At 43.1% G+C, this 15,224-nt stretch overlaps 1 protein-coding gene across 2 annotated transcripts in view; it reads right to left on the reverse strand.

Moving 5' to 3' along the window:
• Window positions 1–15,224, reverse strand: part of COL20A1 (collagen type XX alpha 1 chain) — a 491,294-nt gene that overhangs the window by 184,498 nt on the left and 291,572 nt on the right. For both annotated transcript variants that reach the window (XM_086932816.1, XM_086932817.1), the window contains exons 21-24: window positions 13,274–13,390; window positions 11,794–11,940; window positions 10,058–10,114; window positions 9,328–9,378 (exon numbers count right to left, since the gene is read on the reverse strand). In XM_086932816.1, coding sequence (XP_086788942.1) covers window positions 9,328–9,378; window positions 10,058–10,114; window positions 11,794–11,940; window positions 13,274–13,390 — 372 coding nt within the window. The remainder of the gene's footprint in view (window positions 1–9,327; window positions 9,379–10,057; window positions 10,115–11,793; window positions 11,941–13,273; window positions 13,391–15,224) is intronic.

Consider the following 15,224-nt stretch of genomic DNA (forward strand, 5'->3'; position numbering starts at 1 on the left):
GACGAAAGTAGTGCCTCGGTCCGGTCTCGAAGTCTGAGGCATTGTTACGCTGCTAGCTTGGTTGGAGTTAGGGATTTGTTGGTGTTCTAGCGCGGGGACACTCCGGCTTGGAGTTACTAGGCACTTTAGAAGCTAAACAATAATATTAATAACTGTCCTAAGTAGTAGAAACCAGAGAGAAGCAACCAGATTTATTTGGAGAAAAAAAATCAACTTTTAGTCAAACCAAAAACTGGGCGGGGATATTTACAAAAAAACGTTGGTGCACGGGGTTACTCCAAAATTGCTAACGCCACATTCTGACGTTTTTTAAATGCAGGGATATGCTGTATTTACACAAATACAGCGCACCCCTGCGTTTCCCCTGGTACTGGCGGTCAAAAAGCTTCCTAGCTCCAGCGCAGGCACCCTAGCTCCATGTTGCAATGGTGCCTGTGCTGCAGCGGTAATTGTTGATGTGCAGGAAGGGACAACTTCCTGCACTTAAACAATCTTTAAACGCAATTTACTGTTTCTATTTTCTGCAGCACACATGGAAAGAGCAAAATATGAGGAAAAATAAAACATTTCTCCTCCTATTGTCTGTTTAAAACCAGGTATTTCCTCGTCTTATTTTCAGTGCTGCCCAATACCTTGTAAATCTGCGGCAGCATCCAAAAGCCATGGGTGTTACGTTGAAATGCCCACAGCAACACCCATTACCCACCCCTTTGCTGCAGCAGACTTCTGCATGTAAGGGGCATATTTACAAGGTGCTTTTAAGTCATGTTAAGTGACTTCATGCCACCTTGCAAATATTGGGTTGAGAGCAATGCCACCACAGCATCAGAAAAATGAACCCTCCGGTGGTGACAGGGGCTTGTAAATATGCTCCAGATATTCTTAATAGTGGTAGCCGGTATGGGACCAATAGTTGTGAAGCAAAAACCTTCACAACTTCACAAGCTCTTGGTTTTATATTAATATTTTTAGAAAATACATTATTTATAACCATAGTGAAAGATTAGAAACACATTTGAATTTTACACATCACTTCGGGCTATACATTGTATAACGGCACAGCCTCATTAATGAAGCCGGAGCAATGACATAGGGAAGCCTCTGCTTCCAAAAAGTACCACTAGTGGCAACCCTGACCTATCAGATTGTATGGAGAATCACCATGCAAATCAGGCCCAGTCCTCGCAGCATAGGTTCCTTGTACCAATCAGCATTACGGATCCAGCGCTATGATGGTGTACACATTTAGTGATAGTTTGGTAGAAGACTTTTCTACACATATGCCGAGAGAAGAATGCAAGATAACATTTTCTTAAGTTTAGAAACTTCTTCCTGCCAATTGCTATTAGCTGCAAGACAGATCAGCAAGGGGAATGCTTGGGGCGCAGATCTGTGTGTTGGTTGCAGCCACTGGAATGAATGGCGGCAAGGTCAACTCAGAATTGTATCCTACCGATGTGGTTAAAATTAATATTAATTTTGTACCTGTGAATCACCATACTGAGTTCGTAACCCCTTCGCTGCGGGGGGAGGGGGCCAAGCGCAGCGCCCGCATACTCGTGACGAGCTCAGCTCGTCATGGTGTACAGCGGAGCTGTCCTCATGACGAGCTCAGCTCGTCACGGCCGCACCCGTTTTCAGAACGTTCAGCACAGCGGGGAAATTAGCCCCGCGTGCGAACGTTCCAACGGCCGTGACGAGCTGAGCTCGTCAGCAGCACCCATGAGGTAAGTATAAACCGTAACATATTTTGACTTTGCATCAGAATGCAGCACACGTAGAAAGAGGAAGTAGCAAGTAGAGATGAAGCTATTTTGCCTTGTTATGCCTCCCCTGGGAAGACGTAGCATTTTGGGGCATTCCCAGATCTTCCCGCAACGGTAAATCTAGAAATGCATCAAAATCCACTTGAGTTGAATGGAAACACCCACGTAACACCCATGGAATGCCTTCCCACAGCAGAATAACGCAATGCAGAGAATTGCACTGCATACCTCCTGATTTATCAAGCCACACAGAGCAAAGCAAAGCGGCCTTGGGTGGTTTGATAGATTGCATTTGGGGGTTGTGTCGCGCATTCACCACCTTGCGTGGTGCAAAAGCAACACAATCCACTTCATAAATCTGGCCTAATTTCTCGACCTATTATAAGAATTTACACATAACCAAGGGAAGGCAGTTATGTGATTAAAGGTCTAGTTCTGTGCCAAACTCTGTGTAATTCCCCTCCTTTGTTTTCCTGCATCATAAAGCAAACAATCCTAAGGGTGTTAAGAAGGGATATATCACTCTTCCTTCCCATGCACCTTTTTAGCTCTTGCTGATGGAAACAAATGAAACCTGCCATTCCGCACTCAAATGGAAATAACTTTTTTATTGGAAAGCTTCATGCAAATTCATCAAAGGGGCCGATTCACAGACTTAAGACAGACTTTAGACAAAATCCTAACTTAAGTCTGTCTTAAATCTGTCTTAAGACAAATTTAAGACAAAATCCTAATTTCTGTGAATACCAAAAGTAGTAAGTTTAGGATTTTGTCTTAAGTTAGTTCTGTGAATCAGGACCAAAGGGTGTAAACATAAATAAAAAACAGAAAAAATCCTTTTGGAATTCATATCTAAAAGAGAAGTGTGTGGGTGTGTGTGTCTGTCAGTCTCAGAGGCCACAAAATATCTCTCCTCCAAGCCAATCTAACTTTGCGAAAGGCTGGAAAAGTTGTGAGCGAGGCACTTAACGCGCCTTGAGCTGACGGCTGAGAATGAGGTCTCTTTTTAGCACCTTATCATCAGAGAGCGAAGACCAGACACCAAATTACTGCTGCTCGACTAGAAACGACTTTTATTGGTTTTGTTCGCAAATGAGTCCTCTCTGGCTTGCAAGGAGGCCCCTTTGATGATGAAAAAAAGCTTTTAACAGCCGCAATAAAAGAACTAAATTGGGCTCTCCTTTTCTCTCTGCCCCAAGCTTCCATTATTCCACAGGCGCGAGGCAGGGGTCACCGAGGCAGTGTGACGTGCAAGGATTTCACATAATAGCCCTGGCACGCTATCTCCTGCCCAGCCCCTGCATCTGTTCCTTTCAGCGGCTTCATTAAGGCTCCCTGTGACCCCTTATCTCTCAGCTCATCCCTGGGGGTGAAGATATGGACTATAACAATATTTCCCATTTATCATTTGCCTCTCAAAACTAAAATGCCCCTTGACACTATGATAATAACATTGTCACCCAGCTCAATGGGATTCGTTTTAAGTAGCCTGGAAGGATGAAAGGCTAAGCGGGCCCCTCTGGCATACATATCACGTGGAAATTCTATGCAGTTCTCTGAAGGGGGAGCACAAAGTACAAAGGCACACCTCTTTTGATAGAGCTGGCAGTAAGCAGTGAGTAACACCTTCTCCAAGGTGGGTAGGGAAGTTTATATTTTCTTTGAAGGATGAACTTTTTATTAAGTCAAGTGTATGTTTCTCTGTATTATTTTAATATCTAGGCCATACAGTTTTAAGACAAAAGTAATGGTTACGAGTGAAATGCTAGATTGTGTTTAGCCCTCTTCACCAGGCTTCCATTCTGTGTCAAGGCCCAGGGTTGTAGGTGAGAGGCAGGTGGGGTGAACCATCCCTGTCGCAAAGTGGAGGGAGGGGCTGAATGGGTTACACTGAATGTGTTACCCGTGTTTCCACTGAGTGTGTACTATCATTAGGCTGCGAAAGCTTTATTTACTAATGTGTTTCACAGATTTGGAATATGTCTTACTGTAATGGTCCATCGTGGATGGAATCTTCTTAAAGAAGCATCCGTCTGCACAGAAATCAGCCCTAGGCAGTGCTTAATTTGAGCCAGTGGTTTCCGGGGCTCGGCACCGGCACTTAATTGTCAACACCGGTGCATGGAACAGTCTCCCACATGGTGCCACTGTCTGTCTAATTTAACAAGCATTGGAAATGCAATAGGTCTCGCATTAGAAAAGTTGTAGCTATTGGTCTTGTAAATGAAAAATATTTTATTTATTTGTTGGTTTTTAAAATAGCTAAATGGATAGCTTTGTCATTTACAATGCCAATAGTTATAACTTTCGCGAATGTGACACCTATATCATTTGGAATGCAACATGTTTTGTATCTATGTGACTTACATGGCAGCTCTGGTCGTTAGGCCACATCTCTAGAGAGCAGGAGGGTGCAGCAGGGTAGAGAAGCACAGCAATGCAATAGTTCTCGCATTAGGAAAGTTTGAGCTATTGGTATTGTAAAGGACACATTTTTTATTTATGTGCTTGTTTTGAAAATAGCGAAATTAATAGCTTTGTTATTTACAATGCCAATAGTTTTATCTTTCGCAAATGTGACACCTATTGTAACACAATATGTGTTGTAGCACTGAGTGGGGTGAGGGGTGTGAGGGTGTGAGGGTGAGGAGGTGTGAGGGTGAGGGTGAGTGGGTGTGTGAGTGTGTGAGGGTGAGTGAGGGGGTGTGAGGGTGAGGGTGTGTGAGGGTGTGAGGCTGAGTGAGGGTGAGAGGGTTGTGGGGGGGGGTGAGGGTGTGAGGGTGAGTAAGGGTGTGTGAGGATGAGGGGGTGAGGATGAGTGAGGGTGTGAGGATGAGGGTGTGTGAGGGTGGGTGAGGGTGTGAGGATGTGAGGGTGTGTGATGGTGAGGAAGTGTGAGTGTGAGGGTGACTGAGGGTGTGTGAGGGTGAGGGGTGAGGGTAAGGGTGTGTGAGGGTGAGTGGGTCCTATGGGTCCTATGTGTGATCCTATGAATATATTGCATTTCATCAAGCCTTCTTTTTCAATTAATCACGAAACCACCTTCAAATACATGAGTTTAGGACGTACGGTAAAACCCTCTTCTGTTTCTTGCAACAGATTATAATGGTGCTCCATCTATAGTAAGAATCTAGCCCACATATAGTATACACATGACAACTGACATGCTTATTTGTTCACTGGTGGCATTTTCGTCATGACAGGGAGCGGTAACATTTCTTACTCCGTGTTTAAAAAGTGAGATTTTTAATAAACGCCCCTCAATCCAGTGAGATCATCTAAAGCACTAAAGAGAAAAGGTTTTGCGCGATAAATAACTACAGATATCTAAACATCAGAGCTTACTATGGTCTCCAGAGATTCTACTAGCTGCATGCCTCCCTCCTTTTCTCTTTCCCTCGACACCCTTAAAGCCACTACCTGAGCGCTGGACCGCGAGGCTGAGAAGCAACAGCTGAGCCACATGCCCGCCAGACATTGGCGCCATTTCCTCACAGAACCGTTGACAGCTATCGACACAACATGCGAAAATCCCACCTCAAGATGGATCACATTGCGCGTGACCTCACGAGCCCGCCCACTTCTGTGACTTGACGGCTCAGGCTGTGACAGCCAGAATGCGCGTGCGCCTCGACGCGTGGGGAAGTTCAGAGGGAGTCTCAAGCGGCGTAAGTTGAGCCGTAGGGTGTTTCATTCCCCTTAGGGGTTATCTTTCTTAGTGGGTTACTGCTGCACGATTTAGCGTTTAAAAACGTTTTCTTTTGCGGCGTGAAAGACGATAGAATAGTATGCCAACACGAGTTTCTTGAACAGAGCCATTCGGAAGGGAAGGGTAACTCGGATAACTCGTTGTTTAATGCCTTTGCTACAGTGGGTTGTTTATGTAGAGATTGTTCTCTGAAATGAATTTGAGTTTCCACATTTCAGCTCTGCGTACAGCTTGCAATAGTTTTCATTTGATTAAGGCTGCTGCGTTTTTTTATTTTAATCTAGCATGAAACTGCCAGTCACAGCTTTCACTTCCACCAATTCAGGTATGCTGGGTTTGTACTATGCCCTCCAGGGTTCACACCCAAGAGACTTCTCCAATCAGACCTTGTGTAAGAGCGATTCTGTTGTGCAGCAGTGCAGGTGCTTCGTATTTCCCAGGAGCGGTGAGCCCTGAAGGAGAAAATATATGAACACCAGCTGCCGGAAACAAGCAGTGTCGTAAAATATTTTTTTTTAAACAGTACCTTGTTCATAGAGGTGAAGAGTCCTCTGGTCAGTGACTCCGGGGAAAAGGGAGGGGGCGGAGCGGGTAAAAAAAAAAACAAGACGGAGGGAAGGCAGAGAAGGGGAGGGGGGAGGAGAAATGCGACACGGCGGGCAGGGGAGGGGGCCGAGCGGGGAGAGGGTGTGAAAGCAGCAGGGGCCTGGAGTGCGGCTGAGGGAACAGACGGCGATTCGAAATGCGACACGGCAGGCAGGGGAGGGGGCGGAGCGGGGGTGTGGGAGGAGTGCGCCTGAGGGAAAAGACATGCAAGGCAGGCGGCTGGGGGCATGTGCACGCGCTTTTAAGCTCAATGCGCATGCGCATTGAGCTTGAATTTCACGGGCACTGCAAGGAATCGCCACGATTCCTTGCAAGTTGGTTAAAGACTGTTTAAGCCCCCATAGTCTCGCAAGCTCGATGCGCATGCGCATCGACAGGCGAGACCTAAAAATGAGCACAACAACAGTTGTTTATTAATTCAATATACTTTAAAAATGACTATTGACTACCGCCCGAGCCATTCTTATAGCTTTGGGGGCCTGGAATAGACTGAATCGTAACAATTGTAGAAGTGTGATGATTAGTAATTGTGTTAGTACTACCTTTGGCAGCACTGGGAGGGGCAATGTGTGGTGCAAACTGCAGTGGTTTCCCGATGAGGGCCCCTGCACTTATGTTTTTGTAAATTAAGCACTGGCATGTTCTGGCCTAAGTGTGGCGCATTCGATACTGGAGTGAACCTTCCATAACTTTCCCAGCTTCCTGACACTGATTGTGTGTTGAGCACTGTGACTCTAGAACAGACAAAAGACAGGACAGATAGGTGGAGATCGAGGAGGCTGCAAGCTTTGCAGGACGAGGAGAGACAGCTCCTCCACCCCTGGCCTGCTGCCGCAGAGCAGGCCCAGACTCCTGTAGATAGAGAAGACCTTCAAACAAGAAGGAGAACAACTGGCCTATTTGGCTTCTCAGGTAGGGCTAGGTAGGAAATGTCATGTTACTTAGAGCAAGTAGCACTCTCAGGGCCTTGTTCACATATGCAAACATACACTTTTGGTCTACAATTACTATTTTTGTGCAATTCACAAACTAGGAGTGTAGGTTTCGGTGTAGTATCTTTACGAATGCAGAGGCTGTCCTATCTGTTTATGTGCAGAGTTCTCTTCAGTCATAAAGATACTACAAGTAAAAATACGCTTGTAGTTTGTAAATAGCAAAAAAATAGTAAACTTACACCAAAAGTGAAAGTTTAACTTTCTGAATCCGGCTCAGAGTGTGCATTGTTACACACCAGGGATTTTGGATCTAAGCCCCTCGTATCTTACATCTGTGTGCACAGATGAGTGAGAAGAAATATTGGGCTAACAAGGGGGTGCAAGAATGAAAAGAGACACTGAGCTTACACGAACTAGAATAAAAAAAAACTGAGCTAACACGAGAGTTACAATGAAAATAGTAATTGGGCTAACACAGAGGTTTAAGAATAAAAAAACAGTGATCTAACATAGAGCCAAAAGAATGAAAAGGGACAGTGGACTAACACACAAGTCTAAGATACGAAAACAGACAGAGGGCTAACAGAGGGGTGTAACAAAGAAAAGAGAGACCGCAGGGTAATACTGGGTGTAAAAATGAAAAGAGACAGTGAGCTAAGACGGGGGTAGAAGAATGGAAAGAGACAGTTAGCTAACAAAGAGTATAAGAATGAAAAGGGAAAGTCAGCTAACACAGGAGTAGAAAAATTAATTAGGCAGTGTGATAACCCAGGGGTTTAAGAATGAAAGGAGACAGTGGGCTAACTAAAGGGTTGAAGAATGAAAAGAGACAGTGGGCTAACAAAGAGGAGGAAGTCTGAAAAGAGAGTGAACTAACACAGGGTGGAAGAATGAAAAGAGTGAGCTAAGAATGGGGTGGAAGAATGGAAAGAGACAGTGAGCTACACAGAGTAAAAGAATGGAAAGCGAACATGGGCTAATACAGACAGGGATGAATCACATTGTCTTCATGTTACTGCATCCAAATGGAACTAGAACTACTCAGGAGCCCAAAAGTCTGGAAGACACCAGACTAGATCCGAACCTAGAAGTCAGCAATGAGGTAGACACAGCGATGACCTAAAGGCAGAGCACATGAATCACACTCAGAGAGTGCAGGGCGGCCCAGAAGGAGTGGCAAGAGGAAGAGGGCTCCTCCTTAAAAAACAATCAACAGCTACTGACACATCATGGCAGCTGAAGCATACATAATGGAGGAATGGTGGCCTGTGCTGAGAACCTTTTGCCAATGCAACGACAAACATCCCTCCTAATAAATACCTGTAACATATTATATAAACTTATAAAAACCAGAGAACCATAGATTCTTATCAGAAAACAGAGCAGATGCATAATCTTATATTGTGTCTGTGGTGAAACTATCACAACGATGCACCCGTCCGTGGCTACTGGCGGTGAAAGGGATCAGTACCCTTTATCACAATAACACTCCATTATACAGTGAAAAATGTTGTGGTAATGGAGGCCACAGTATGCCAGCAGAGGCCTCAATATGCCTGGTCAAATTCCAGTCGGATTCCTTACCAAGCAAACTCAAACTCTATCCTCCTCCCCAGCTCCAAAGGGCTGCATTGACTGTCACCATGTATGTTTGAATACCATGTGCTCCTATATCTTTTTCGTATACTGAGTTTTTTTTATTTTATATAGCGCGAACTTGACCCGGTATTGGGTATCAGAGCGCTACATGGGGACACAAATGTGATGTCTTTTTACCTCTCACCATGTACTTGTGCAAACTTAACCTCTAAACATGTAAAGTGCTCTGTTATCTTTGGGTCGAGACAGCTCTATAGAAAACTAAAAAAAAAAAAAAAACATATAGTGAGTACCTACAATGAAAATGTTTGGGGCAGGCCATCATTGTAAACCTTTCAATTATATGAAAACATTACTATCCTGATGAATTATTAGAGCGACTGTCAATGGTGAAACATCTCTCTCTCTCTCTCTCTCTGTCTCTCTCTCTGTCTCTCTCTCTCTCTCTCTCTCTCTCTCTCTCTCTCTCTCTCTCTCTCTCTCTCTCTCTCTCTCACACACATACACACACACATACATACACATCATCAAGAACATAAAGCACACACATCAATAGACACGTCAATGGACACACGCTCAGAAACACACGTCACACACACACACACACCAATGCCCAGAGGCAGGTCAGACAAGCACCTACATATAAACACACTCAACGAATTAGCATATGCACAACTGTTCATGTAGGGCAGGCCATGTACATGCACAATACCTCTGAGAGCAGATTCTCCTTCTGACGACTGACTGATAACGGGACACGTTGCTGGAAGATAAAAATAGAATGTTTAGTTCTGGGAACTAGTGAAGTTACAAATATTCTACACAAAATTACAAAAAATTTGTAAAAAATTGTTTTCTTTCTCCTATATTTTTGCCTAATAATGCTCATATTTAAACTAGGTGATCTATATCTTTAAAAGTTTATAAAAAAGCTTTCTTGTTATTTGCAGCTACTTTTACTGGTAGATTACAAGGTAATGATCAAACTAGATCTGTATTTGTAAATGAATATTGTAAAAGTGCGAGTACGTGAACTGATTCCAGTTACATGCAGTGCACCTAGAGGCCAAGCATCAAGTAAAGAGCTATAGCGAGACGTGGGCCGGCCACAGCAGCCATTGGAAGCAATGAAAAGGCTGGATCAGTGGTCACTGAGGACCCCTGATCATTGCAAACCAGGGCGCCAGACATATGCCACTCCAGCCAATGTTGTCTCAATGCCACTTGTAGCAGTCTCATACACTGCCACCCATCACCGTCCTACATTACAGGCGCTTCAGTGGATCCACACTCGCTACCAGCCTCCACGATCTCATGTGCCTCAGTTGACTTCACTCAAATAGCCGCTGATATCTCATGTATGTCAATGCGCACTATCTTCGGAACACAAGAAATATCAGGCTTCATCGTGCAGCGGCATCGGTGGCTTCTGGATGATTTACCTGACATTCTGCCTGGAACGAAGCCGCGAGCAGGTTGCACCTTCATCGTGGCAGTGGCTGTGAAGAGAGGTACACAAAACTCAGGGTTACCCAACTATATCAAGAAACCTCCAGGGGAGCTATGTAAATACTTCATGCTAGCAGGAGACATCTAAACACCTGCTTTAAGTGGTGTAAGTACTGTATCATGTATGACTGGAGAAAGGCCATTGATCCTCAAGAATCTTGCTCATGAAAGGAGGGGTTTGTAAAATAAACTATTTGCTTGAGAAGTCTGGAACAGCATTTTATTCTTATACCAATACCAGAACAGTTCCTTTGAAAATTGATGTACATTAAAAGAAGTGAACTGGCATAAAAAAATCTGAAAGTTTGCTGAAAGTCCAAGAGACAAATGACCCTCTGACGAATCAAGGAGGCATAGAGACCTAGTATCCACTGCTTCATCAGCCAAGCTTGGAAATTAACCCTCAGATAAATGGCATGCAAAGACCAGCAACTGTCTGATAAGGTGAGGGCATGCACAAGAATTAAGAAGAAGGTGATCCATGAAGCATGCCTGGAACCAATGGCTCAATACATCAAGTGGGCTGGATAACCAGTGGCCGCCTCATATATTTAGCATGAGTAGAGACCAATCCCCCTGTGCTAAAAGAAGCAGGCATACAGATCAGGTAATCTCAGGCATCGTCAGAACATCATTACTACATCACTGATACATCTAGTGGGAATGGGACCAATAGCCTGCTGATAAATTAACCAGGCATGGAGGCCACTAACTCTATTATAGATCAATCAAGCATGGAGTCCAAGGACCCTCTGCTACATCACGCAAGCATGGAGATTAACACGCTTCTGATTTACCAACAAGCAGAAGACCAGCAACTCTTTGATAAATTTGGAGCATGCACAAGGTTTGGGAATCATGTGATACCTCAAGCATGCATGGAGACCAATGAATCAATACTTCAAGTTGGCTGGGAGACCAGTGGCCCTCTAAAACAACACGTGAGGATGAAAAACAACAATCTTCTCTTTATGGAGACCAATGACCATCTGATGCATCAAGCAGGCATGGAGATAGATGACCCTCTAAAACATTAAGTAGGGATGAAGAACAACAACCTTCTCCTTACGGGGACCAATGACCATCCATCTGATGCATCACACAGGCATGAATATCAAAGAGCCTCTAAAACATCAAGTGGAGACGCATTTACTGATCCTCTGTTACATGAAGCTGGCATAGAGACCTTCACACAGCACAACAATTAACCTTATGATAGATACAAAAGGTCTGGAGCCAAAAACCCACTCAACATCAAAAGGGGACGAAGGCAAATGGTGTATGCATTTTTTATTTGAAAATATGCATAGCATTAAAAAATGTAAATGCAGTAATGATCATTTTCTTTTACCATACTAATATTTTTTAAATATAAAAAGCAGCATGCCATCACCCTGATCAACCTTAAAGTACATTTGACTGAAAGCACCACTGTTTTTCCATTTACAAGGAAACAACAATGGAAACTGAAGTCTATAACAAACACTGTCAACAGAATGCAAACCTGGCATGGTCTCAGAACTGATTAAGCCAAAGAAAGGAGTGAGTAGCAGTTACACAGTGGGTAGTATGCTTGCTGAGAGGAGACAGCATCACCACCGATGTCCTCAGGTGCACCCATTTTACCACAGACAGGTTGGATGAAGGAGGTAGCTAGGGAGGGAGTTACCAGTTGAATGCACTATGGTGCTGGCTGGCCCTTCCGCTGTCAGTAGCTTGGCATACACACTGATCCGGTAGGCACTCTGGGACTCCAGATTCCGGAAGCAGTGACTGTCAGTGGTAGAACCCAGTCTCTCCTCCTTGGTACTTCCATCTAAATAATAACAAGTAAGTTCAATTCAACAGTGACAGAATGATGCAATAAAAAGTACAGATAGTAGTAAAGAATGCAGTAAAGGATCATGACCTTGAAGAAAGCATCTATCCCACCTTTCCATATACCCCACATATCCTGGCCCAAACACAGTTGCATCCACAAATACCAGAGATTATCTAGCCCACAGGAAACTCAAGAAAACCCTGCTAGTCAAAATAAGGGCAAGGGATAGAATATATGAGATGCATTTTAAGGAGTTTCTTATTGCGTAACAGGTTGTGTTGATGGTTTACTATCCACTGTAGTAAAGACAATTAACACAATTCATTGCTTTGACTGTTAAACCTAGGTCTGTCAATGAATGTAGGGTGGTATCACCACCCAGAGTCTACGTATGATTAGCTTTTTTGTGCCACAAGTCCCATTTTGAAGGATTTAGAATGTGGAATCCTTTCAGACTGTGGAAAAGGGTCAAGTGAACATCAGATATGAAGAGGAGATGAGCAACCTAAGGACTAAAGAAATGTATCTACATTCAAAGACAAAATATGGGAACCACCAATGACAAAACATGTGAAAGGACAGAACAAATTAGATATGAGGAGATATGTCTCTAATGTGGTAACAAACAAGATCCTAGCACTGGACATCAAAGTAAAGTGGACGAATTGTGGCACCAGAGGGATGAGATAATTACTACTGAGGACAGATGAGGAGCTGGGAGTGAACTGGAGAATCAAACAATGGCTGATGTCCTAGTAATATGCAAACTGAGGGCACACTTATTTGCTGGGCTTGGTAGGTTTCTGTAAAGTAAGACAAATATAAGGGTCTGGGAGTTGGGTGTAAAGTAAAACCTCAAATAATGTGAACTGAGGAATAAAATAAGGGCGCGGAGATGAGCGAAAATTGAAAGATAAAATTAGGACTAAGGAATTTAATTTTAAGTGAGATGTGAAATGAGGATTTGATCAGTTTAGTGTCAACTTGGATAACAAAGAGAGGTTGAGGAGCAGATTATAGATAAAAGGATCAAATAAGGGAGGGCTCTTGAGATGGGTGTAAAATAAATGATCAATCAATCACTGAAGAGCTGGGTGTAAATTAAGAAGACAAAGAGCAGTTTATTGAAGGTGTTCTAGTGGCAGTGACCAGCTTTGGATCAGTGTCTTATTGACCTCATCCCTGATTGTTCTAAAGTGACAAACTCACAGTCAATTATACAGATGGCAGACACTTTCTATAATTTTCCTTATGAGCTGATACTCCCATATTGCAAGTTAGCCCCATGAAAAGAGTAGTTCTATTAAGAAATCTGCATTAATGATACCTTTCAGAGCTTGAGCAACTATGCGATAGCCTGTTATCCTCCGGTTCGGCTTCCATTTCACACACAGGACAGATGGCTGGGCCTCGGACACGCTTAGATCCAGAACTTGTAAGGTGGCTGAAAAAATAATAGAACGGATGAGCATCAGCTGCCACATCAGTGTCATTTCAGCCCACCGACTTTGATCACACATGCAGCCAGATTGCTCAAAAGGAAAATAGGCCTAAAAGAAAGCTGAGTGTTCTCCTGACAAACTAATGCTCGTGGACGTTCAGAGTGGCATCCTGACCCTTCAGTCAGATGTCACAGTATCTGTCCAATCTCTTCTGGCCCTCCATAGTGAAATGACCGGCAACGTGATATTTAAATTCCCTTTGAGAGATTGCTAGGTGCTGGAAAATTCATAAATACATTCATTTTAAATTTTACTCCAGAATCCCTAATCGGTACTCTGAATGCTTGGAAAGTTTAGAATACTGATTGAACAATCAGATTTCCAAATTCTGAAATAAAGCTGGCTCCATTTTTAAATCCCAGTTGTTCTTGGGAGGAAATGCTTTAACAAATAAAATATAAAACATACTGAGTGAAAAGAATAAAGAACAATAATCAAAGACAGACAAAAAGGACATATATAATTGTAGGTCAGGCTTAAGACCTACATTATGTGTCGTATAACATAAGATATCCAGCTACTGCACAATATGCAAATATTTAACTGTACAAGAAAGCAGCAGTTTGTGAGGCAACATTGTGTCTGCCTGGAAGCAATTTCAATTATATTTGATGAAATTCACAGCAACCTGACAGTTAAGTTTATAGAACATTTTTCAATCTGTATGTATATTTTCCATGTGTTGCTTTGTCTTATCTTCTGTTCTGGATCCAATACCTTTTCTTGTGTCATAATTTTTTATTGGAGTTCAAAGATAGGCAATTGATCTGCATCATCGCAGCAGAAATCCCAGCAGCCTCAATCACATAAAGTAGTCCTACATTAGTACTGTTTTTTTTGTTTTTGTTTTAAATTTAATTTATTTCATTAGTATTTCATTAGTACTGCTCAATGCTATTCACAAACCAAGGGGCAGAGACCCCTGCCTCCCTCTCTCCTATCATTTTTGGGTGAACATCTTTGCCACAGTGGCGGATTTCTCCACACACATACGTACAGTTTCAATAGTAAACGTGGGAAGGACAAGGAGGCGGCTGGAAATGGGGAGTACTTACTACTAAATGGGAGAGGTTGGAGGAAACATAAGTAGGCATTTAGGGAGAGTCATTCTAATATAAATACACAACCACAAAGAGTAAAGCGATTCCAATTTATAAAGTGCACTTCTAAAGTTACTAAAGCCCTAATAATCTCAAAACAGATGTAAACGTACCGCAGCCCAGCATTGGAGTACATCAATCACTATACACAATCCCTCACAGGTACTGCAACATATTACCATAGAAAACAATAGAAACAGGGAAAGAAAATAGCACTTAATATTAAAGTAATTACTTTATTTCAATATTTCGATCATATATTTGTATTTTAATGCTACTCTTCGCCGATGACACCATATTAATCTCCAAATCCCCAGTGGGTCTACAAAAACTCTTGAACCGGTTTAGCTCCTTCTGTACCGCCCGAGGCTTAACCATCAATACCTCAAAAACTAAATTGATGGCACTCTCCCCCTCTAAAAGATTCAAAAATAATTTCCTGCTTAATGGTGTCCCTTTGGAGCTGGTTGAGTCTTTTGACTACCTTGGTGTCCGGATAAACAGCCGAATGACCTGGAAGGATCACTTGGCCAAAATGTTACTCAGTCATCAAAGAGTATCGGGGGTGATTCTGAGGGAAGTCCGTGAATCATGTAGTAAACCTGTCTCCCCGGCCATGGCCATATACGAGGGTCAGATTCTCCCAGCTGCATTATATGGCTCTGAACTTTGGGGG

Source organism: Lissotriton vulgaris, chromosome 7, assembly GCF_964263255.1.
Source record: "Lissotriton vulgaris chromosome 7, aLisVul1.2, whole genome shotgun sequence".
Lineage (NCBI taxonomy): Eukaryota > Metazoa > Chordata > Amphibia > Caudata > Salamandridae > Lissotriton > Lissotriton vulgaris.